Raw genomic sequence first — 26,319 nt, 5'->3', positions numbered from 1 at the left:
TATTGCATATTTAGTTCATGAAGCTACGATCTGATTTACTATGGTGGGTTCCCTGTAATATATTTTGATTAACACCTGCAATTTTTCTTTATAGATATGATTTCACCGTGGTGGCCGCTTATTAGCCATATTTTAAAGAGCAGATTGACAATTTTCAGGTTTTTTAGAATTATGGTGATATTCGCCGCGAAAAAAGACTTATTTTAATGTTATAAAATTGTGATTGCTGAAGGTCTATGTTATCTGATAACAAGAGGCCCAAGGGCCTGTGTTGCTGTCCTATAGGTATTTAAAAAAGCAATGACGACAAAATCTTCTCAGTTTTGTAAATACTGCGGGGCTTTGTCTTTCTGGCCCGAGGGATGCTTTCTCTCAAATACGATTGAGATTTGTATGAATGTGTATATGGTTATAGGGTCGGAGCTCAAAATTTTCTTTGTGATTACATGAGAAACAGTCCCGAGGGATAGGGGCAGATCATGGTGCGTAGGACGTTTGCATTCTTTTCTTCGTACTCATCAAGCTTATTAGGGGTTCTCGGCCGTTACGACAAAAGACCTACGAACAAATAACCATACTTGTGGTCTGCATGATATATCCAAATACAATGGCGCTAGATAGTATTTTTCTTCAGATATTGTTGTTCAAAGTGTTTTAACTCATTTCACCCTTATGACTTTGCAAATATGCTAAGGCCATTTACAAAAGGAACGTCCAAGTCACCAACTAGCCAAATACGAGGACTCTGGGCCTTGTAAAACGCAAGAAGATTCTTATCATGCTTTGCTCATTATAGACAATGTGAACATTTGACTACGGCCAGAGATAAAATGCGTCCTTTTACTTCCAAATTATATATCAGAAAGACATTGATTGTCTACAAATCATCTGGACATTTGAACCCTGTGACCCCGAATGAACTGTAGTGCACGCTGCTCAGGATTGCTAGGTACAAGCACCACTGTTCTCTCCGTATTCACGAAGAAGTTCTACGAAGAAAGCAGTTGACGGACGGAGATGGAAGGCAGACGGACAACCGGACGTACAGACACTTTATGCCGGTGAGCTGATACTAATTTGATTTTAGTGCAAATGGTTCCTGACGTATTTTGTGTTGAGACTGTTTTACTGTCTTATTGAAACTGAAAACACAATGGATATTCATAACCAGGAATATCAAGTTTACCAGAAGGTTGGGCATGGTGACACCGATCAGAGCATTTCCCGTGATGGGACGGGATGAGGATATATTATCCAAAGCGTTTCATAAAGTTTTGAGCAGACTTAATTTGGTAGCCTATAGTGCACTGGAGTTACCGTCGTTGTGCACTGGAGTTAACACTGAAGTGAACAGGAGTGCACTTGATGTGCGACCACATAGCTATGGTTGGTTTGCTTCAACTAGAAACTTACAAATGGTGAATCGGAAGTCCATAGTTCGAGTTACCTCTGGTGTGGGCCATACATCCATCTGTCAAAATGTCTAAATCTGGTGTCAGGGCCAGAGGAAACTCGGGCTATTGGACGCGTATGCAATACCACTGCATAATTGTTTTCTTGCAGGTTCATAAACATTTAGTCACTGTTTGTATTAGGGACCCAGACAATATCGAACACTACCTTTTAAACTTTAAGTGTCCTTTACGATATATTATGTGAGAAAGAAGCGACAATTTCCTGTAAGTTTTTGTACACAAAGAAATTAAGTTCACTAATTACTACAGGGACAGGTAGAGCACCCAGAGGTGGATCGTCGTAAATTTTTCGTTAAAAAAAATGTGCATGCATACTCTTTTGAAGTTGGAAAATTTCGACCGTTTTCATCAGCCCAAACTTCATGAATATCATGAGTGTGTCGATTGCTTGTCTGTTTCTTTGTTTATCAAATTAAAACTAGAATAGTATATCATGTTACACCTAGCCTGTGATGAAGGCTTTGAGTTCTGTCCCCTGGCCGAGACATACCAGAGTCTGTAAAATTGGTAGTTTCTACTCCTGCTTAACGCTCAGCAATTTAGGAGTGGGACGACTGGTTCGCCCGTTGTCAGTATAATGTGACCGGGTAGGGCGTCCTGCTGGGTGTCTTCGTCAGTATCTTTCAGTGAGGTAGCACTATAAAGGCGGCATCAGTGTGATATACAACTATTTTATTGTCTCAAATTCTAGTTACTGCCCTCTAGTTTGGCATTTCACCAGTATGAGAAGTATTAAGAAACTCGAAAAGATACAAGAGCGTGCCCTTCGTTTTATCCACGATGATTATGTCTCTTCTTTTACTGAACGTTTGATATTGTCCAATGCAGATTTTGTTACATGTAAAAAATCTTTAAAAAAATTCTTGACAAAATTTCTCCTGTATACATCCATGATCTAATAAAACTAGTTAAGTCCACTAATAACAATCTTAGACATGGTAATGCAGCAGAGGTGCCTAGGGTTAGAACAGTAAAGCATGGACAGAAATCATTTACTTTTGAGGCTGCTAGGGTGTGGAACACTCTCACAAATGAGTTCCGTAAGGTAGACAATTTCCAGAATTTAGGAGAATGATCCACACCTGGAGTGGACCCATCTGTAGCTGTTAAATCTGTGGCACCTCTAGATCTGCTGACTGACTTTTATAATTTGAGTGCTAAAAATTGGGTGTAACATTTTTAGGTAAACAGACTGTGATATAAATTCCTGTGATTGATATGATATCTCATTTAATGAAACAAATTTTACTATTTACGTTACTGTTATTTTCCTCTCTTAATCTTATTCTTCTTTACTATATGAAATGCTATTTCATTCCACGCTATGTAAGTGTATATCATGTCAATCTTTACCCTTTGCTACAATGTATATTAGCATGTATGTATAATACACATGTACATGTAGTGTTTTAACATTCATTGTAGTAACACATCGTTCATCAATAGGTGTCAAATCTTTGAATTTTATATAAATAACCATAATATAAATAAGTGTCAACTTTTGTGATATTATTACAAAATTGTGCGATTATTTATCTAATCTTACACGTGACACTCCAGTGCATATTTTCTGTAAATGTAAAAAAATGGTCTGTTTATAACTCATTACTAAGTCTATTACATTATGTTACTGTTATTTTATATAGTTGTGTTTGTCGCAAAAATAGTTCTCAAGAGTTAATGTTCCATGTTGATATGTATGCGACTTTAAATAAAGTTTCTCGTAACTTAAAATTGTATCCTGTATCATGATTAATTTAATTTAATATACGTAGCGGCTTATTAAAATAAAACTACCCGATTAAACAAACCCAATATACATGGTAGTTACACCTATATGTATTCTACTTAGTAATACGTAGATGTAACTATCATGTAAATATTTTGAAAATTAGATCTCGTGGCACCCCAGTGATAAAAAATTCGCCACATTCCTGCAAAAAACATAAATTAATTTCAGAATTTTATACATGTTAGGAACAAAACAAAAAATCATCAGCTAAAGAAAACCGTCGGTAGAAAGTTTCGAAACTAAAATGTTTCTGTTAAGAAATGGTTTATATAAACTAAAATAAAGAACATTTTCTTACCGGATTTACCGTGCCGATTCCGCTTCAATTTTATAACCTCCTTAACATCTCGGTCACTGTAATGTTTCAGTAATTCTAATGGCGAACTTGTTATTCGTTTACGTTGTTTGGCTGTCAGTAATTCCCCTGGTAATGTATTTCGACTTTTTCTAAGAACGACATATCACTATTTAACATTAACAATTTATCATTTTGATTTTTAATTGATTTATACACAGGGAAGTGTGCTAATGCTGTTCCAAGTTCCTTTCTGCTGTCAATTTTTACTTTCATTTTCAGATTTCCCCGTTTATCACTTTATGACGTGGATATTTGAACCTGAACGCAGCTCGTTAGGTTTTTAATCCCATAATATAGTTTAGATCGACTTTCGGTAACAATATTCCACTTAGTCCAGAGACAATAATCGCTCCAATCTTGGTGATTCGTTTCTCATAGGAAGAAGAAGAAGATAATTATCCAAGTATTAGATTACTCAAAAAAAAAATAAGAATTGGTATTCCAATTATTATATACAGTCATTTATTTCTTTTATAAATTACAATTAGTCAGCATTCAATCCTAATGTTGTTGGATACTGTTTGTGGTGTTTAGTTTTGAATATGCAATCTATTGCAAGAATAAGTGATATTGTTTTTTTAAAGCTTGACCGCTGGTTTTGGAAAATGACCTATTATGTGACAACCTGTGGTCAAAAACAATCTGAAGCTTGATCTGTGTATACAACAATTTCAACTAAAATTTTCTAAGTGTGACACCTGAATGAAATTGTAAAAATAATTTTGAAATCATCGATAGCGTATATTTCAAGGTGGTGAAACTTGTACACTGCAGTCAACTGTGAAATCACATGTTTTATATATAGTCAGAAATAGAGTGAAATGGCTAATATCTCCCTATGTGTGTATGCATGTGTGTGTGCTGGAGATGTAATGTGTTCTGTTTGTAGTGGGACTGTGCTTCGAACAGTATCATTTATAGTGCCACCTCACTTGAATGTTACAGCACTGATACCGCAACATCCACCCCTGACAATTTTATACTCCGCCTGGGTTGTCGGGAGTTCTGTGGGCAGGAGAAAAACGCTTTCTCTGAATATTCCATGCCTATGACGACTTAGGGGATCAAACCCTGGATGCCTGCGTGGAAGGCCAGAGTGTTAAACACTCGACCAATCCGCCCATCATGATTGTAGGTGTTTGATATTTACTCTCAAACCTGCATCAGGGGAGATCACTCCATCTAGCAATGTATTCCAAGAAATAAAATATCTGTTTACTTGTTCCACAGAGTTCTGCTGATCTGGGAGTCGTGTTTGTAAGACCGACTGGTTCAGGAGAAGAATGGCAGGACCATTACTGTATAAACTACAACCCACATTTCCAGAAGTTACCATACCACCGGGAACAAGCGGTAATTGTATTACATACGTACATGTTTACTTTGATCTTTGAAGAATATGGTTTGAAATATTAAATTTAAGTACAACTTTATATCTTGAATTAAATTGTTTGTCCCAATTCAATAAAAGAAGATATTTCACATGTACATGTGATGTATACAAATATGTATATGTACTAGTACATCACATGAATTTTATGAAATTAACCATTCAGGTACATGTAAAAATGTAGGTAGTTTTCTAAACACATTACGGTAAGTTCAAAATGACCTTCATAAATTGTAATATTAATATCTGTAACATTTGATTTTAAAATATTTCCCCTTGTTCATTGTGCAGGTGTACCAAAGTTCAGCGCACATGCCCTAGAATATTTGTCACAACTATTTCACTGTATCAGATCTAAACATTAACAACAGTAAATAAAACAAGTTTTATCATTTTGTGTTAATCAGTCTTTGTTTACATGGATGGAATCCCATAATTTGATAGATCAATCTTATCCTATTCTCTCTATAATATTGACTTAAATTCAGTGAATATATGGTAATCAGAGGTGAGCTTGACAGGTTATTATGGTCTGACTATACACAATGCAGCTTCAACTTTTGTTAGGAGTTGCCTCCCTTAAATGTTCTAATTATTTACTACATATTTACTGGATAGAGTTAAGCACTGAGACATTAATGTGAGTTTTATTCCAGGCCACACACAGCCTGGTGGACCTCAGTACAGACTGGGGCTGTCTTGACAGCCATGGCTACAACAAGGTTGACGCAGATAACCATGTGGTTGCTGTCGCTCGCGGCAACTGTACGTTTTCTGAAAAAGCCCTCATGGCTCAACAACACAAGTCTGCAGCCCTTCTGATTGTCACCAAAAGTGTGGTAAGTGAATATTTTTTTTAATATGATGCAATATTATTATCCCCTCGCAACGAAATTTTGAGGGGATATATAGGATTCCGCCCGTACGTAAGTACTTAGGTAACACTCTTTGTCATCGCTCTAGTGACTTCATTCCTTAAAGGAATTTCATGAAACTTTTTACAAGTGTGTAGTATAACAATACCTTGAACAGGTTCCCATTTCGGTTTCTACATTGAAGGTCAAGGTCACTGTTACTATTTTTAGAAAAACTTTATCATCGCTCTACCGACTTCATTCCTTCAATGGAATTTCATGAAACTTCATACAAGTGTTTGGTATGACAATATCTTGCACAAGTTCCTGTTTCAGGTTACTGCGTTAAAGGTCAAGGTTACTTTTACTATTTTTATGCCCTCGCTATAAAATGGGGGGGGGGGGCATATAATGTTGCCCATGTCCGTCGCGTCACGTCCCGTTTGATTCAATGTAAACACCTGTCCCATTTTGTCCCGTCCTGTCCCGATTCAATGTAAACACTTAGCAACTTCATTCTTTGACAGATTTTGGTCAAACTTTATAGAAAGGTCAAGTATGAGTATACTTCGGACATTGTTGTGTTTCAGGGATCCAAGGTCAAGGCCAAGGTCACACTTGCTATACATAGAAAATCATCAACTGGTTCAATTTAAACACTTAACAACTTCATTATTTCATAGATTTTGGTAAAACTTTATACAAAGGACAAATATGGGTATACCTCTGACATCATTGTGGTTAAGGGTTCCAAGGTCAAGGCCAAGGTCACTGTTGCTATATATAGAAAATCATCAACTGATTCAATTTAAATACTTCACAACTTCATTCTTTCACGGATTTTGGTCAATCTTTATATAACATACACTTTAAGTGTAGTACCTTGTGTGTGTGCATGTTTCAGGGTATCAAGATCAAAGTGGTTGTAACTTTTTATAGAACACTGAAACTAATTTCACATGGCAGCGGGGACATTTATGTCTTATAGACATTTTCTAGATAGAAAAAAAATGTTGTCATCGCTCTAGCGACTTCATTTCCTTTTACATACGTCACAATGTGTGAATGCTAGGGTATTGGTATCACTTGTGATGCCTTGTTATAACAAAGTTTAATATTTAGCAAGGTGAGGCTCAAGTTATAATTAGGACTCTAAGATAGCTAAAACAGAGCCTTAAGTGAAAAATGATTGGTGGTGCTTATGAGGTGGTGTTGAGAATTGAATGTGCTGATTGTTTAAAACTTGACTAGGACTGAGAAGTTACATGTTATAGCCTCCCAACATCAGGGTGCCTGTGCATAAAAAACATGTCAAAAGTAGGGGGTGGGCTTATCACTGTGCTATGAGCCTGTGTCTTACCGGTCAAAGGCCCAGACTGGACACTGTGGTCCACCATTTTAGTTCCAGATAACACAGCTTACCAAACCAGAACTGGTAGTAGTTGATTGTTCAATAAACATACCGTATATGGTACATAAATGTTACATTTCAAATTGCAAAGAAAACAAATTGCCGGTAAAGAAAGTAAAAAATATATCCATGGAACTTTCCATTTACGATAGGTCACCAATAATAGATTTTACAAGTAAATCACAATTGAAACTGAAAATGAATTTGGAATGAAATAATAAGAAATGAAGTGAAATCAAATTTAATTCTGAATTATTGCATATATAGCAGTTATATTTTAGCACAACAACATATGACGTTGATAATGAAGAAATAATTCTATTCAACATTACAAATTTGCATCAAGGACCATATTGCTATCACCATTTCTGAGTCTGACATGGGTTGAGTTCAAACTCAACTACATACCTATATGTTGGTGTTACAAGCTTCACTTGAGTCTGTCTCATAAGTTAAGATATAAGATCCTGAAATTTTGCATACGGTAAACCTTCGGTCAGTTTGAACCAAACTAAATAAATATTGTCAATCCTATTTGAATTACTCATAATTATAGTCGCTGAAATAAAAAGTAGTTCAAACAATACGAGTTGCCATCTGCAAAATTCACGACAGACAGTTAAGTCGTTGATTAGGGACAATGACAGCAATGACAGCCTATTATGATATATTTGCAATTCTGTCGATGAATAATGGTAAATGTGTTTTTCTTATATTTACTTACATACTAAAAATCGATTATTGAGTTCAGTCTGCACGTAAGTGTGAAGCAGAAACAAGTATGTAGGCCGGGAAGCAGAAACAAGTATGTAGGCTGGGAAACAGTAGATGGTTCATCAAGTATTCACATCTCAGGATGCTGATTGAAACTGTATTTAGGGATTAATAGTTATTGATTTAATTGCTTAAAAAGTTTGTTGGAATTATCTGCCTATTTGAACTGATTGGACCTCATGGTATATCGTAACTGTCTAATATTTGTACACTTGTATGATAATGTATGCTTGCAGTTATATTTATATACCTGTTTGTTCGGTTGTAGCTGGTTCCCATTGCCAACATCACAGAGTACGGTATGATAAACATCACAGTGGCTGGTATACAGACAAAGGACTTCACACAGATACAGGTATTCTTTAATAAAATGTAAAAAAAACCCAAAAAAACTTGGCACTTGTTATTAGATTGTATCGACTTTCAGTCAGCTCGAGAAAATTTCTATGATAACATTATAATTACATGTCTTAAATCCTTTTTCAAAAATAACTGTCTCTTCAATTTTAGGCTATCTGAAAGCTGCTGATCTTTTAAATAAAGTTTAAGTCACCATACCCATTTTCAATATTCAATTCGATGTTTCTCTTTTACCTTTAAGTTTGGTTTGATGTCTTTATTTAGCATTTTTGTCGGCTATTTGTCGGCCCTAATGACCTATCCTGTGTTGATGGGCCGTTAAGCATTTAATAATAATGATAATATAATTTATTTTACAATAATTGTGAAACAAGTTCTACTATATTATATAAATCACTCTTGATGGATGGAAGGGTAGCACAAAGGGTTTTAGTATTGGAGGAAACTGGAGTATCGGAAAAAACCCAAATGTTCTCAGGAAAGTGACTCAATACCTTGTCACATTACATATGTTTGACAAATAACTATACTTGTTACCTAAACTAGTCTTGTCACATTTCAGACATGTGTAAAACTGGCATGAAAAGGTGACCTGAATGTGTATAGATAAGATGTATTGTTAAAATGTATGACTTTTAAGGATGAAAATACTTGGAAAAAATATGTTCTATCATAAAAATATTGGCTTTATTTTTGAAAATACATGCAATGTCACTATTGTTCTAACAACTGGAAGTTTCTTACTCGTTGTGATTTTCCAGAATATAGGGCCCAGTGTTGACCTTTTGATGTATTCCCCCGGACTGCGGGACGAGTTTGACCCCTGTATGGTTGTTCTGTTTGTACTGGCTGTCGGGTGTGTCACGATCGGAGGGTACTGGTCCGGCCTCCGACGACACGAGAGGTGAGTAGTAAGATTGTAACAGTTTTAAGTGTATTCACTGTATATAAGGGGGCTGCAGTGACCAAGTGGTTAAGGCGTCTGACATTCTGCTGCCACTAGCCCTTCACCACTGGGTCGTGGGTTCAAGACCTAAGTGGGGCAGTCGCCAGGTACTGAGCATAGGTCAGTGGGTTTTCTCCTGGAACTCTGGCTTGCCTCCACCACCAAAACCTGGCACGTCCTTAAATGATCATAACTGTTAATAGGACGAAAAATAAAAACAAACTAAACCAAACATTGTGTTTAGTGTTTTCATTTCACACTGTCAAACTTTGGTGGTTAGGTTCCTGGGGAACATATTACCCATTTTATACCTCAAGTCCTTACTGTCACACTGTCAAACTTTGGTGGTTAGGTTCCTGAGGAACATATTACCCATTTTATACCTCACATCCTTATTGTCACACTGTCAAACTTTGGTGGTTAGGTTCCTTGGGAACATATTACCCATTTTATACCTCACGTCCTTACTGTCACACTGTCAAACTTTGGTGGTTTTGTTCCTGGGGAACATATTACCCATTTTATACCTCAAGTCCTTACTGTCACAGATCAATTTGATTAACCTTTCCTGTTTTATCTACTTTAGAGTTGTTCCATAATTTAATGTAAGGAGGAGTTGAGAGGCATCTGTATTAATATATTATGGATCTGCCTACCATTCTTCATATTAAATCACTTTTAAAACTTAATGGGTTGTGGGATAATTGAAGCTCAACTCATTATAAAATGAAAGTTCCAAGAAATATAAAATGGGCACCATAGCTGCCTTTTTTTAATTTTTTTTATTTGAAATGAAGTTCTACCAAGCTGATATTAAAATTATGTGAAATATTATTATATAGTTCATTTCAAATGATATTTTTTCTGTCATTTAACTATAGGGATTCAAATATGAAGTGTGTGTCAGAAATTGGAAAAACAAATTTGTTTGCTAAGGTCTGATGAATGTGAATATGCATTCTTTTACTGCGGTAATACAATGATTTTATCTCAGGTTTGATACTTTTCTTGCAGATCTGAAAAGTCACAAAAGTCAAAAAAGAGGAAACGCAAATCTAAAAAAGCTAAGAATGACAATGACGATGACAGTGAAGATGAAGATGAGAGTGTTGACCTGACGTTCCCCAGCATCATCGTCTTTGTCCTCATGTCTTCAACGTTTCTGGTTCTTCTTTTCTTCTTCTATGATTATCTAGGTAAGTTAATGCAGTCACTTAAGTCGACCAGACCTTTTTTCAGAAAAGTAATTTCATCCCCTCCCCATAACAGTGTTAAAATGATATGTAAATCAGGTTGCCTGTTTTACCCTCGACACAAATCTGTCCTGACTACACATTGTAAAGTAGAAAATTTCTCTTGGTACAATGTAGTCAATAAAATCAAAGCAAGGAAAATAAATTTGAAAATACGATGAAATGATTTATGCATATTTTATTAATCATTGAGTTTACAAATGTATGTGACATTTTGGGACATTTAAAAAGAGTGTGTTATATATATTGTTATCTTCTTGCTACTTGTAGGATCAGTGTACCCTTGTCAAAAACTGTAACTATGCTTTTAATTTTTTTCTCTAGATGATTGTAGTTTTGATAAATAATTTCTGAAATAAAGCCCAGACCTTGCCAAATTTTCCATTGATAAAATCAACAAGAATAGATCCTATGTAAAAGGAGAGAAAAGTGCAGAGCGATCAGACTGGAATTTGAACCCCGGACCAGTAAACTCCTGTAACGATTGCTCTTACTAACTGAGTTACCTGGGCAGCTTTTGTTTATCACGATCCAAACAGTTGAACCAGTTCTAATGCTGCTTTCAGGCAAGCCTTAACAAAGCCTTACAAGGCCTGCATAAACATTTGCAAGTCCGCCAGGATTCGTACCCAGAAATGTTACATTTAGGCATTGCACTGATTTTGTAAGGCATTTATGATCTATTTGAAAATATCATAATGTCTGCTAGCACTTGTTCCACATAACCAAGCTCTGGTTGCTGGTAATTTTCTGGCCCAGTCCCATAACAATAATATCCAGAATGACAGAAAGGGGAGATTGGTCTATATCAGAAAACATATACTGTCTTGGAATTCCTTAGCATTTTCTTTGCAGCAGGACCGGGATCCTTAATCCTTTGACCCCTACATAACTTCAGTAGACTCTACCATTCATTCATCTGGATGAATCCATTATGGTCTTTAGTGATAAAAGGGTTAAATGCATAAAATTGAATAGGTAAACCTTTCATTTCAGTGTATGTGGTGATAGTAATGTTCTGCATGGCAGGGACCGCAGGACTCTTCGGCTGTATACAACCTCTCTGGGACTTCATCCCTTGTAATACCAGGTAAAACAAGTTAACGAACCTCTCCAAATATAATTACTTACGGCAAACAAAGGCCATGTGTGATTTCGGTCCCCACCTTAACCCCCTCATATATCGGAATGGTCTCCAAACTGACCTTGATATCACGCATAATCCCAAAGTATGTGTATACAAAAAATGAAACTTATTGGTGAGAGCCATCAGAAGGCCCAAATTGGCACCCACCCTTTATAAGCTACATCTGAGCCAGTATAAAATACAAAATGAATCAAAAAAAGCATGTCCTTTTACTTTCAGACTATCACTAAACAAATATATAAATTATGTCTAATCCAGCATGAAATGCAAAATTAATGAAGAAAGCGTGCATTTCTACTTTCAGACTTCCAGCAAACAAAGTACCATGTTTCTCTGATCGTCCTCAAATAAAGAATATTGTTCTGGTTCTGTTGTGTGCGGGAGTGGCCATATTCTGGGGGATACAGAGACATGAGAGGTAAGATAGATTGTGATCCGTATAAAACAGAACATGATTTGTCATTCAAAATAATTTGCGATATATTGTGACCATGCTATCGCAAATCATTTTGACTGACAAATCATGTTCTGTCAAATAAAAAAATTACAATCACATGATCACGATATATCGCAATTTGTTAATTTTCATATATAGAGTAGCTGGCAGGCAATTATTAATATAGTTAAGAACCAGGACTAACTCCTACATGACATGTAATTGATTAAGAAAAGTGTGACCTTGAAGGTTCAGTGTGATTCTGTCTCACTTTGAATCCATGACATAGTGATGTAAGTGACAAGAACAGTGGTATGTAGTGAAGACTTGCTGACTGATGTGAAGGACGATTTATCTTACCTTGGACAGGTGTATCCTCACTTTCCCCTATGTGAGATATCATCATCTGACCCTAGGGTTGAGACAGGGGGATTCCCCAGTCATAACAATTGCATGACGTCACATCAACAATACAGTGAAGTCAAGTTAAAAATACATTAATGTCCTGTAAACAAGACATTGACCCTGTAACGTCATCGTTAGATTATTTATATAGCGGCCAACAGGGTTACAGACAAACACTATTTCACCCCCTTAAGTTTGAGATCGGGGATCTTCACCATTGGTAAATGATTCTTAAGTTGCCAAACACTCAACATGCCTTGTGTTTTGCAAAATAGGAATCTTTCCCCTCAGGTTGAGATCCTCCCATCTCATCCCCAAGGGGTTGAAGTATTGAGAATAACTCTGCTGATTGACATTGCTATGGCTAGCTGTCTACCAGACCCTTATCCATTTTATCCCCCGCTTTCACCGAAACGGGGGATATTAATTTCAGTCCGTCTCTTTGTCTGTCAGCCTGTCACACTTCGTTTCCGTGCAATAACTGCATCAATGTTAATCAATTTTCTTCAAACTTGGTAACAGGATTAAATGTGTTACGGGCTCGGCCAAGTTCAATATTCAGCAGACTTTATTTGGCTTGATTAAAGAAAAATATCATTTTCTTAAGTTTTCGCTTAATAACTCTAGCAAATATTAGCCAAATTCCTTCGAACTTGATAACAATGTTTGTGTTCCTCTGTCCTTCCACCCATTTTGGGCACTCTTTGGTTTTCGTGTGATAATTGCTGCAGATATTGAGCAGATATTTCAACCAAATTCCATATTCACATCCGACTTATGCTAAGTATTTACGAATAATTAATGAGGTTAGGAAATTCTGATGGATTAAACGATTAATTTACATCGTAATACCTGCATGTTCAATAAAAAGTCTAACCTCTGTATAAGGCTTTCTTTTTTCTTTGAGCTTCAAGCTATACATTATGTCTCAACAGCACGATACTCACATGTTTAAACCTAACCTCAGTAATGTTTACCTACATGTGCAATATGTCCTGCAAGCGGGGGATATAAATCCCACAAATTTGCTTGTTTCAACTCATTCACCCCTGAAATTTTATAATGAACTATTCCAACCTTTGATTTGGAAGAATTCAAATGAGTCGTCAGGGGTGAATGATTTAATAGTCCATCTTTAGTTTAGTTATCACCCATACAATGTAGTCAATGGTCCCTTCTCCGCTGTTACACAGTTTTTGTTCACTGTTTCTTTGACTTATTACCTAATTGACAGATCTTTCTCAGATTTCTTATATAGGTTCCTGAATGACAAAAATCATTTAGAATGTGCATGTATTTTGTATTTTTACAGTTATGCTTGGGTGATTCAAGATTTCCTGGGTGTGACATTTTGCATCAATATTCTCAGAATCATACAGATGCCAAACCTTAAGGTACAGTATAACACAAAACCTTAAGGTACAGTATAACACAAAACCTTAAGGTACAGTATAACACAAAACCTTAAGGTACAGTATAACACAGATGTCCTAATACAGCACCTTGTTGTCTCGCCGCCACCAAGCGGAAGCGAGACTTAGGTGTGACTTTTCCGACGACAGCATCAACATTAAGTTTTTACTTTTATGTTAGAGTCTCTGAAAATATAAGTGCTACACCAACCACACTTGGCCCATATATGCATGTTAGGTAGTACATGTCAACCCATTCGTCAAATGCTGGATGCAGCCTACCTTTCTTGGTCCATTGACTTTGTCAGCATCTCCATCACTATTAAGTTTTTGCATTTAAGTTAGTTTCTCTGATATGTGCATTGATGATCACTGCGGGGCATAGACGAGACATATCAATCTGCAGGGCATAGTCGAGACATATCAATCCGCGGGGCATAGACGAGACGTATCAGTCCGCGGGGCATAGACGAGACATATCAATCCGTAGGGCATAGTTGAGACATATCAATCCGCGGGGCATAGACGGGACATATCAATCCGTGGGGCATAGACGAGACGTATCAATCCGCGGGGCATAGACGGGACATATCAATCCGTGGGGCATAGACGAGACGTATCAATCCGCGGGGCATAGTCGAGACGTATCAATCCGCGGGGCATAGACGAGACGTATCAATCCGCGGGGCATAGACGGGACATATCAATCCGTGGGGCATAGACGAGACATATCAATCCGTGGGGCATATACGAGACGTATCAATCCGCGGGGCATAGACGAGACATATCAATCCGTAGGGCATAGTTGAGACATATCAATCCGTGGGGCATAGTGGAGACATATCAATCCGCGGGGCATAGTCGAGACATATCAATCCGCGGGGCATAGTCGAGACATATCAATCCCCGGGGCATGGGTGAGACATATCAATCCGCGGGGAATAGCCGAGACATATCAATCAGTGGGGCATAGTGGAGACATATCAATCCGGGGGGCATAGTGGAGACATATCAACAGCAAGGCATAGTTGAGACATATCAATCCGGGGGGCATAGTGGAGACATATCAATCCGGGGGGCATAGTTGAGACATATCAACCCGCGGGGCATAGTCGAGACATATCAGTACGCGGGGCATAGTCGAGACGTATCAATCCGCGGGGCATAGACGGGACATATCAATCCGTGGGGCATAGACGAGACTTATCAATCCGCGGGGCATAGACGGGACATATCAATCCGTAGGGCATAGATGAGACATATCAATCCCCGGGGCATAGTTGAGAAATATCAATCCGTGGGGCATAGTGGAGACATATCAACAGCAAGGCATAGTTGAGACATATCAATCCGGGGGGCATAGTGGAGACATATCAATCCGGGGGGCATAGTGGAGACATATCAATCCGGGGGGCATAGTCGAGACGTATCAATCCGCGGGGCATAGTTGAGACATACCAATCCGCGGGGCATAGACGAGATATATCAATCCCCGGGGCATCGTTGAGACATATCAATCCGCGGGGCATACACGAGACATATCAATCTGCGGGGCATAGTTGAGACATATCAACAGCAAGGCATAGTTGAGACATATCAATCCGCGGGGCATAGTTGAGACATATCAATCCGCGGGGCATAGACGAGACATATCAATCCGCGGGGCATAGTTGAGATATATCAATCCGCGGGGCATAGAGGAGACATATCAATCCGTGGGGCATAGTTGAGACATATCAATCCCCAGGGCATAGTTGAGACATATCAACAGCGGGGCATAGACGAGACATATCAATCCCCGGGGCATAGTCAAGACATATCAATCCGCGGGGCATAGACGAGACATATCAATCAGTGGGGCATAGTTGAGACATATCAATCTGCGGGGCATAGACGAGACATATCAATCCGCGGGGCATAGTTGAGACATATCAACAGCGGGGCATAGTTGAGACATATCAATCCGCGGGGCATAGACGAGACGTATCAATCCATGGGGCATAGTTGAGACATATCAATCCGCGGGGCATAGACGAGACATATCAATCTGCGGGTCATAGACGAGACATATCAATCAGCGGGGCACAGTTGAGACATATCAATCCGCGGGGCATAGTTGAGACATATCAATCCGTGGGGCATAGACGAGACATATCAATCCGCGGGGCATAGATGAGACATATCAATCTGCGGGGCATAGACGAGACATATCAATCTGAATGGCTTGTTAAGATATGTCTGGTGGATGATAATTTCTTACACTTAAATATCAAATTAGCTTTAATCTATCAACCTATTTAGTTTTAGTATTACGTTGAAATAATATTTTCATTTTGAAAAAGATGTGTATAACGAAACAAAATGTTTGAGATGATATTTCTGATCTTAGTAACATGATAAGTTTAAGATAATGGGGGAAACAATTTGAAGTACAAATGAGCACATTGTAAGATTTCTGAACATTGTACATGTACAATTATCACTTGGAGGCTGTTAATACTGAGGATTTCAAATTGAAAGCTGATTATGTTTATACACCCTACTTACAGTGGCAGAGTTATAGTAATGACTGTCAGTTTGTCGGTTTGTTCGTAATTACCTGGTATACAGTAGATGAAATGCATTGTTTGTTGACCAACATGAAATAGGGATTCTAGTTGACTTCATAATGGTTTATAAAAATATCATGATAGAAATTTCTGCCTATAAACTGTGTATTGTTTGTTGACAGATCAGTGGTATACTGCTGCCTATAAACTGTGTGTTGTTTGTTTACAGATCTGTGGTATACTGCTGTTTATAAACTGTTGTGTTGTTTGTTGACAGATCTGTGGTATACTGCTGTTTATAAACTGTGTATTGTTTGTTGACAAATCTGTGCTATACTGCTGTTTATAAACTGTGTGTTGTTTGTTGACAAATCTGTGGTATACTGCTGTTTATAAACTGTGTGTTGTTTGTTGACAGATCTGTGGTATACTGCTGTTTATAATCTGTATGTTGTTTGTTGACAGATCTGTGGTATACTACTGTTTATAATCTGTATGTTGTTTGTTGACAGGTCTGTGGTATACTGCTGTTTATAAACTGTGTGTTGTTTGTTGACAAATCTGTGGTATACTGCTGTTTATAGTCTGTATGTTGTTTGTTGACATATCTGTGTTATACTGCTGTTTTTAATCTGTATGTTGTTTGTTGACATATCTGTGGTATACTACTGTTTATAATCTGTAGGTTGTTTGTTGACAAGTCTGTGGTATACTGCTGTTTATAAGCTGTATGTTGTTTGTTGACAGATCTGTGGTATACTGCTGTTTATAAACTGTATTGTTTGTTGACAGATCTGTGGTATACTGCTGCTGGCCTTGTTTGTGTACGACGTTTTCTTTGTCTTCATCACACCTCTCATCACAACGGTAGGTCAAAGGTTATATACTGTTTTCTACGTAATTAGCACCTAGTCAGTGTGCATGAAAAGTTGCTTGAAGGGGTCACTTATAAGGAGGCACGGTAGTATAGCAGTAGGATGCCGGGCTTGTGAACGAAAGGTTGCGGGTTCGAGTCATGGCACAGCACTGTGTTGTATCTTTGAGCAAGATTCTTTACTCTGCTTGTTCCAGTTTACTCAGCTGTAAACGAGTATGTGGTTGGACACTGCTAGAATTGTTGAATGCTAGCTGTGAGAGCCCAAATGGCAGCACCGGCTGTATGATCCCCAAGGAGTTGAGAAAGATATTGGCTGGTTGCAAAGGCCCTATAACCACAGATAATTATTTGTTAACCGCTTTGAGACGACCTACAAATTAGGTTGTGATAAAGCGGTATATTAGAACCTGAAAGTATTATTATTATTATTATTGTTGTTTAACAAATCATATGTAGTAAGTGACAGTTGCTGTAAAGGTGACATACCCTAACTGTTGGACACATTCCCGGAGAGAATTACTTAATTGTCTTCTTTTGTCCTAAAACACTGGAAAACATTGTCAGATTGTGAGACTGTAGTGTCTGGTACAAAGTATATATAGTAATCATAGTTTATCATACTGTGCTTTCAAGGTTTGTTGTGGGAACATTTTTCTCATCGTGAGCACTTGGGTAGAATCTCTGAGATGGCCTCTTGATTTTATCCACAGGCGAGCAATAGGTGAATTATTCTAACTGCAAACTCTGAAAACACAGTGTGAAAATCTGTCATTATTAACAAGAGAAGGCCAGTATTGAATGTATTGGGGACAGAGTTACTTGTAGCCTTCCGTAAAAAGCCTTTTAAAGGGAAAGGACATTTATTAGGGGAGGGACAAAACTGACATTGAATATGATAACATGTTACTTACTGACATCATATGACTGGAGACTGAATGCTGGTTTCCCTGATGCCATATGGTGAAGCTATATGGTGAATGCTGGTTTCCCTGATGCCATATGGGGAAGCTATATGGTGAATGCTGGTTTCCCTGATTCCATATGGTGAAGCTATATGGTGAATGCTGGTTTCCCTAATGCCATATGGTGAAGCTATATGGTGAATGCTGCTTTCCCTGATGGCATATGGTGAAGCTATATTGTGATTGCTGGTTTTGCTGATGTCATATGGTGAAGCTATGTGGTGAATGCTGGTTTCCCTGATGCCATATGGGGAAGCTATATGGTGAATGCTGGTTTCCCTGATGTCATATGGTGAAGCTGCATTGTGATTGCTGGTTTTGCTGATGCCATATGGTGAAGCTTTATGGTGAATGCTGGTTTCCCTGATGCCATATGCTGAAGCTATATGGTGAATGCTGGTTTCCCTGATGCCATATGCTGAAGCTATATGGTGAAGCTATATGGTGAATGCTGGTTTCGCTGATGCCATATGGGGAAGCTATATGGTGAATGCTGGTTTCCCTGATGCCATATGTTGAAGCTATATGGTGAAGCTATATGGTGAATGCTGGTTTCCCTGATGTCATATGGTGAAGCTATATGGTGAATGCTGGTTTCCCTGATGCTATATGGTGAAGCTATATGGTGAATGCTGGTTTCCCTGATGGCATATGGTGAAGCTATATTGTGATTGCTGGTTTTGCTGATGTCATATGGTGAAGCTATGTGGTGAATGCTGGTTTCCCTGATGCCATATGGGGAAGCTATATGGTGAATGCTGGTTTCCCTGATGCTATATGGTGAAGCTATATGGTGAATGCTGGTTTGCCTGATGCCATATGGTGAAGCTATATGGTGAATGCTGGTATCCCTGATGCCATATGGTGAAGCTATATGTTGATCGCTGGTTTCCCTGATGCCATATGGTGAATCTATATGGTGAATGCTGGTTTCGCTGATGCCATATGGGGAAGCTATATGGTGAATGCTGGTTTCCCTGATGTCATAGGGTGAAGCTATATTGTGATTGCTGGTTTTGCTGATGCGATATGGTGAAGCTATATGGTGAATGCTGGTTTTGCTGATGTCATATGGTGAAGCTATGTGGTGAATGCTGGTTTCCCTGATGCCATATGGGGAAGCTATATGGTGAATGCTGGTTTCCCTGATGGCATATGGTGAAGCTATATTGTGATTGCTGGTTTTGCTGATGCGATATGGTGAAGCTATATGGTGAATGCTGGTTTCGCTGATGCCATATGGGGAAGCTATATGGTGAATGCTGGTTTCCCTGATGTCATAGGGTGAAGCTATATTGTGATTGCTGGTTTTGCTGATGTCATATGGTGAAGCTATGTGGTGAATGCTGGTTTCCCTGATGCCATATGCTGAAGCTATATGGTGAATGCTGGTTTCCCTGATGCGATATGGTGAAGCTATATGGTGAATGCTGGTTTGCCTGATGCCATATGGTGAAGCTATATGGTGAATGCTGGTTTCCCTGATGCCATATGTTGAAGCTATATGGTGAATGCTGGTTTCCCTGATGCCATATGGTGAAGCTATATGGTGAATGCTGGTTTCCCTGATGCCATATGGTGAAGCTATATGGTGAATGCTGGTTTCCCTGATGCCATATGGTGAAGCTATATGGTCTTTATAGACAGGTTATAATTAAAGAAACAAGTAATGTCTATATTTAAATAATTAACTTGGTTTCCTTCTGTTTGTTATAGTGATGTTTTACTCGTGTTTTCCCACTGGGTTGACCATACCAGACACAACACATTTCAGTGTGTTTGATATTTTTTTTTTTTTTTTTTTTTTTTTTGCGTCTTATAAGTTATGTTAGATGCATCTCTTTTAACATCAGTTTTTACAGCCAATTTTTAACTTTACCCCTAAAGGACTAAACTTTTTGATGTGTTATAAAACAATACAAATACAATGACAGAATCATCAAGCAACTAAAGTGAAGTTTATTTGTTTACTTTTCAGTCGGGCAAAAGTATCATGGTGGATGTGGCCACCGGAGGTTCTAGTACAACAGGAGAACAGGTAAACAGGCTACTAACTATTGACGGGAGACTCAGGGATGTATGCTACCTGTCTGTGAAATGTATCTCCTATATAAAAGAGTTCCACTAATAGAAATAAGTTAAATGAATGGTGATCTGGGCCCAGTCGTCCAAAGCCTTATAATACAGTCAAACCTCGTTATCTCGAACTCGTATAACCTCGAAGACCCCGTTTAACTCGAAGTATTTCATCGGTCCCGGCCAAAACTCTTCTTAATCTTACTTATAAAAACTCTGATAATTCGAACTCTGAAAACTCTAAAAACTCGGATATCCCGAAGTGAAACATCGGTCCCAACAACGTAAATCCTACATAAAAATATCTTCTACCTCGAAGTTTCTTAACATTCACAAGTCTATCATATATTCTTTAATTCTACGGTAAACATCGTTCTCATAGAGCAGCTTATGCTCGGTCATAATTACTTCGATTAAGCTTATGGCATTAAAATGTGTTTGAATGTAAAAACACTTTGTACAAATAAAGAAACAAACTTCATCAATGTTGATTAACAACAATTAGTACTTACTGCGAGCCCATAAACAATTTGAATAGCACTTTATTTACACCAAAGACTTGGCACTTTCATTTCCGCATTGAAATTTCTATCAGCATAGCACGAGGTCGGAGACAGCATGTGTGTTTATTGTAACATTAATTAATTAATGAATATGAGTATGAATAAGTTGTATATTTTTTATTCTATATAGTTATCTTTTTGTCATTTATCGACTGTTTAAATACGTTGATTGCCAGAGAAATCAATGACATATAGAGCCTCATATTGGAACTTTACCAAGCTTTATGCCAAACATAGGAACTCGCTTATCTCGAATACTCGTATACCTCGAAGTTTCCCAACGATCCCGTCGACTTCGAGATAACGAGGTTCAACTGTATAAGCTAATTAGGATGTTATTTAATGTAAGCGCCGGTTTTCAAAAACAGCAACTTTTCTTTTTCAAAAACATCTGAAAATTTACAAATATTTTTGTGTTTCCTTTCTTCAGATGATCTTTCGAATCTGTATACGATCACATATAAGTTAAGTTTTAAATTCAGTCTTCCAAAAAGAAATAAAAAGAAGAGATGACAAGACAGCATCATGTCATCTCTCTTTTTGAGTTTTTATTACTCTTCTGGCCGGACTGAATTCCATTTAGGAATCCATCATCTTAGGTACGCAGAACTTCACTTAACGTCCACTAGTGGACATTGGATATCATTTTCCCTTGTATTTCTTTGTAAAAATTGTTCCGTTGTATAGAAATGCCAACATATTTCATGATAATACGAGATCAGAAATAACATGTAAAGATGTGAGACTGATTACACTGTAGATGATGTCCAGCATTGTACGTTTATCTGATATTCAATTTGAAATCATAATGTTCATCACTATATTTTATTCTCTGAAATGTGCTAGGTTTTCTTCACAAAAACTTAATGATCTCCGTACCACTGCCAAAAAATGAAAATAAGTGTTGAAAACAGTTACTTTCCATCATGACTATAGCTTTGATACCTCATTTCTAAAAAAAATTTAAAAAAAACCCAATCTTTCGGGACTTTTATGAGAAATAAGGATGGATTAACAAAATATGATCAGTTCTGAGTGTAAAAAAAATCAGTGGACCCAGACAGGAATTTGAACCCTGGACTTCAGAGTGTTGCTCCATCACTCGAACCGATTGAGCTACCTTGTCAATAGAAGTGTCCTAGGCCAACTGTGGTACAGGTTATTATAATCCAAAAGAAAGTTAAGGGGGCTACTGCAAATAGGAAAAACTTAAGTGCAGTGGGACAAGGATCCTTAAATTCATGATTGAGAGAATGCTACTGAAATAATGATAGTGAATATCTCTGATGTTACAGTCACAACACATAACATTTTGTGAGGAACCTCCTCTAAAGTCAACAGTAAGATTAATCTCTCACAGAAATAAAGTCATCTACAGTACTAGTTTATATCGAGGTTATTTGTAATGGATTCCAGCAGACGTTTATCCTGGCATTCTTGAAAATGAGGAGAAAGGGTTATCATCGGAATCAATTATATACAGTGTAAATGACATTAACCCTTTCACCAATGTAGACCATAATGGACTCATCCAGATCAATATAAGACAGAGTCTACTAAAGTTGCATAGGGGTTAAAGGGTTAATTAAAATATTAGGGCCCCACAAAATGGATTCCTATCACTACCAGGAAGTGTTTCTACTTGTAGCTACCGATGGTGTTCGCAGTACCGCGCCTGACCCCCTCACCTCTAAATGTTTGTGATCTGCCCATGTCCCTTCTGGGCTTTGGGGACATCATTATTCCAGGTATGTACTGTTTCAGGGTCGACCATGAACTTCATGAAGGTGTTGGGGGTAGTCTTATTGTCTTCAACAAATGGTCATAGGGAGTTATTTCTGGTTTAGCACACACCCTTCGTTAAAGAAAATTTTATAATTGTGGTGATTTTTTTGTTAATTTTTCATTGAATGAGATAATGACATCAGTACTTAACAGGAGTATAACATGTAATTGATTGTTTCTGGATGATTTCTAAACATTTTCTTCAGGTTGGTAAGTATCTTTTCACCATCTCTTTGTTAGTTGTTAACTAGCCCTCATTTCCTCTGGCCCTGACACCAGACTTACACATTTTGGCAGATAGATGTCTGGTGTGGGTAAGCCTGGTGTCAGGGCCAGATGAAACTCGGGCTAGTTCTTAACATTCCCATTATAAACTGTTATTGTCATAAATAATACAAAAAAATAATTCTTTCATCAGATTTGTGAATGTGCTTCAGAGCTGCACAAATTTATTACCAGCACATTATACTAAAATTCATTAAATCCTGGCTGAAAATCCTGAAACATGAAATTAACATATACCATTCAAAAATATGTCGTCTAAAAGTTGAGTATTTGTATTGTTTCATGCAGAAATGGACCATAGTGGAGTAATGTCAAGTCAAGAAACATTTTTTTTTTTTAATTCTTCTCATAATTTTGGCTAGCATAAACACTGGACACACATCATGATTAACAAGTACATTGATATTGGTGCATTATAACATTTTGTCATGTATTTTCCTGTTCTAACTGTAACCTATGTCCTTTGTTTTCTCTTGAAGAGTGTTATATAATTATGTTGAATTGTTTTCCAGGTCTCCTTGTCGGTTTTAACCATGGTATAGACCTGAAGGTTCAAAGTAGAAAGGTTTACTTTACTGCATCTGTGATAGGTGAGTAACTCTACCTCAAAAGGGGACAGATCAAAGGTGTGTGTGGGGGGGGGGGCTAGTATTAAATGAATAAAATCCTTTTCCTTTAGTATGATTTTAGGGATTTTAAACAAATTTTGTGTATACCATCCTTGGGCAAAGGGGACTCAATTTTGTTTAAATTGAGAGTTGCTTTTAGGGACCAAAGGGGTGGGCCCAATAGAGGAAATTAAGGTTTATGTTTAAAATCCACCCCACTTCATAGGGGGAGAAAGAAGGGACCTAATGAGGGACGGTTGTTGCTGAGAGACAGAATCAATATTTAGAAATAGTTGCAGTATTACATGTAAAAAAATATATTCCATGTTTGCTTCATTATCCAGGTGAGCAATACAGGCTCTCTGGGCCTCTTGTTTGGTTACCTTATAAAAACATTCAGAATAATTTAAACGATTGTCAATGATGTGCTGATCAAGCGACTAACCTGAACATGAGACTGTAGGTTAGGATGTGATATAATGTAGTCGTGTGACCAGTGAATAATTTTACATAGGATTATGGTCGCCTTCTAGTTTCACATTATTGGGAATTTCCCTTTATCTCAATTGGTAGAGCAATGGACTGGAATCTGGGGGTCTCGTGTTCGTTCCCCGACGGAACCACACTACTCTCTAGCCCTGACACCTGACTTAGACATTTCGACAAATAGATGTCTGGTATGGGTGACACATCTATCTGTCACAATTGGTGTCGGGGCTAGAGGAGACCCCGACTTACTACTCTCTATTCTTTTACAATATTATGTGCATGTCAGATAATGAAGATTTGGGGTGAAAAGATAGAATGATGATTTATTAAGTGACTCTATATTAATTTAAATGTGTTTGTAGGTTATGGTGTGGGGCTGCTCTTCACCTTTGCAGCCTTATACTTCATGGAGACTGGCCAACCAGCTCTCCTGTACCTTGTGCCTTGTACACTTTTAACAACAATGGTGATTGGCTGCTGCCGGGGAGAGTTCAAACTCCTGTGGAATGGTGATAAAAAGGTGAGATCCTCAATTTTTAACAGAGAGGTGTTTGCCACTCAAAACCGAGTCAGGATTCATAAAACTGTCCTCTTGCTTAAAAAACTCCTGTGCTAAAAACCATCTTTCTGTATTTTAAATGAAGTTGCATGATTGGGGTAGACTAAAATTCTAACAGTAAGAAGGAGTATTTTTAGCACAATGTCTGAAAGTACTCACAGGGATCTTTGTCAAAGGACTAGGGGCATTAAGGGTCATTTCTGGCCTCATCAGGGATTTAGAATTGGTTGTTTTAGTCATAATCTGGAATTCATGAAGTATGCAGATATGAAATTTTAAAGTCATTCGACAACTGGTTTAGGAGAAATGGCATTACAAAGAGAGACATCAACCCACATTTTCATAATAAAATGCCTGAATACTGTCTGTTGTTTGAAAATTTGCTATTTTTAAGGAAATTTATTAACACTCTTCAATTTTTGAAAGCCTCTGCAAGCACCAAACAAATAAATATTTGACATGCTTAAACATTGTCATACCAGTGTTCATTTGTAAGACTTTTTGTTTGTCTCATGCGGGGGCTTTCATTTCTGCATGCTAGCTGTCCAAAAACACCATATCTTGGCTATGCAATTTTTTTTGCTATGGTAGGGCATCTACGAATGTGCATAGGAAAAAAATCAGAAATTGGTTAGAATTTTTTATGTTTTTGTTTAGGCCAAAAATGACCCATAACGCCCCAAATCCTTTTCTATGTATGTTGTTCCCCATGTTAAAAATTTAATATTTCTGTTTATTATTAAAAGTATCTTTTCCCAATTCAGTGCCCCAAGAAGGATGATGATCTTCGTGACGACACAACAGAACATGTCATTCCGGCTACGGTACCTCAATCCAACACTGATGACAATGATAGCATCCGAATCAGCATTTCAAGTTCCTCCAGTACCGATGAACTGCTTAAATGACTAGGATGGAACAGGCGAGGGGATAGCTCTGTTCTCAGGAGTGCCAGACAAGGGGAGGCATCATTACTTGGGTTTGGTAGAAGGTCGAGAAATATGGAGACCAGAGGACTCCTCGAAGACAAGATCAGTGATGATGAAATATATAATGTTTGATGATGGGATGGATGGCAATCTCTGTGTTAACAACATTGTGTGTTTATCGTCTTTTTGTAGATCAAACTGTCGGCATATTCAGAATCATAGACAGTCAGGAAGAATTCATAACACTTTGTAACTAAAAACAAGTTTATTATTATACCTTATTCACATAATCTGACTTGTTTGGATACAACAAATAATGCAAAAATATCAGCTCATTTAGAGGAACTGGCAAGCGCACAATCACCATCAAATCTGTGTGAGAATTATTTTATCAACAGATGTGAAATGTTCAAGTTCATATATCTTGAGAAACAGTTTAATTTATTGCAAACTCCATCATTTAAGTTCATTCAAAATATTAAAAAAAAAGACCAGTGAAAAACCGGAACACCTAATATTTTGCGAAAGTGTGATTGGGGAGTTGCTTTCTCCTGGTGGATAGTTTCTAAACTATCCACCAGGTGATAGCATTCTTTTCAGACAGTTTGGTTCATTAATATATCT

General features: G+C 37.7%; 1 protein-coding gene across 1 annotated transcript; it reads left to right on the top strand.

Moving 5' to 3' along the window:
- The first annotated feature begins 3,614 nt into the window (after window positions 1-3,614).
- LOC110443126 (signal peptide peptidase-like 2B) lies at window positions 3,615-26,069 on the top strand. Its single transcript, XM_021487129.1, has 15 exons — window positions 3,615-3,694; window positions 4,856-4,978; window positions 5,672-5,854; window positions 8,323-8,409; window positions 9,176-9,318; window positions 10,375-10,556; window positions 11,610-11,703; window positions 12,065-12,178; window positions 13,914-13,995; window positions 17,355-17,429; window positions 20,380-20,439; window positions 22,689-22,788; window positions 23,623-23,700; window positions 24,570-24,727; window positions 25,531-26,069. The coding sequence occupies exons 1-15, from the start codon at window positions 3,644-3,646 to the stop codon at window positions 25,672-25,674; spliced, it is 1,674 nt and encodes a 557-aa protein (XP_021342804.1). The 5' UTR covers window positions 3,615-3,643; the 3' UTR covers window positions 25,675-26,069.
- The last annotated feature ends 250 nt before the right edge of the window (window positions 26,070-26,319 follow it).

This window comes from Mizuhopecten yessoensis, unplaced genomic scaffold (genome assembly GCF_002113885.1).
Source record: "Mizuhopecten yessoensis strain PY_sf001 unplaced genomic scaffold, ASM211388v2 scaffold716327, whole genome shotgun sequence".
Classification (NCBI taxonomy): domain Eukaryota; kingdom Metazoa; phylum Mollusca; class Bivalvia; order Pectinida; family Pectinidae; genus Mizuhopecten; species Mizuhopecten yessoensis.
Note: the sequence above shows the minus strand (reverse complement) of the source record. Positions and strands in the feature narration are given on the sequence as shown.

Coding starts and splice junctions, on each gene's coding strand:
- LOC110443126 (XM_021487129.1), top strand. CDS start 3,644: ATGGCGAACTTGTTATTCGTTTACGTTGTTTGGCTGTCAGTAATTCCC. Junction 3,695..4,855: donor GGCTGTCAGTAATTCCCCTG/GTAATGTATTTC, acceptor CTTGTTCCACAG/AGTTCTGCTGATCTGGGAGT. Junction 24,728..25,530: donor TGTGGAATGGTGATAAAAAG/GTGAGATCCTCA, acceptor TTCCCAATTCAG/TGCCCCAAGAAGGATGATGA.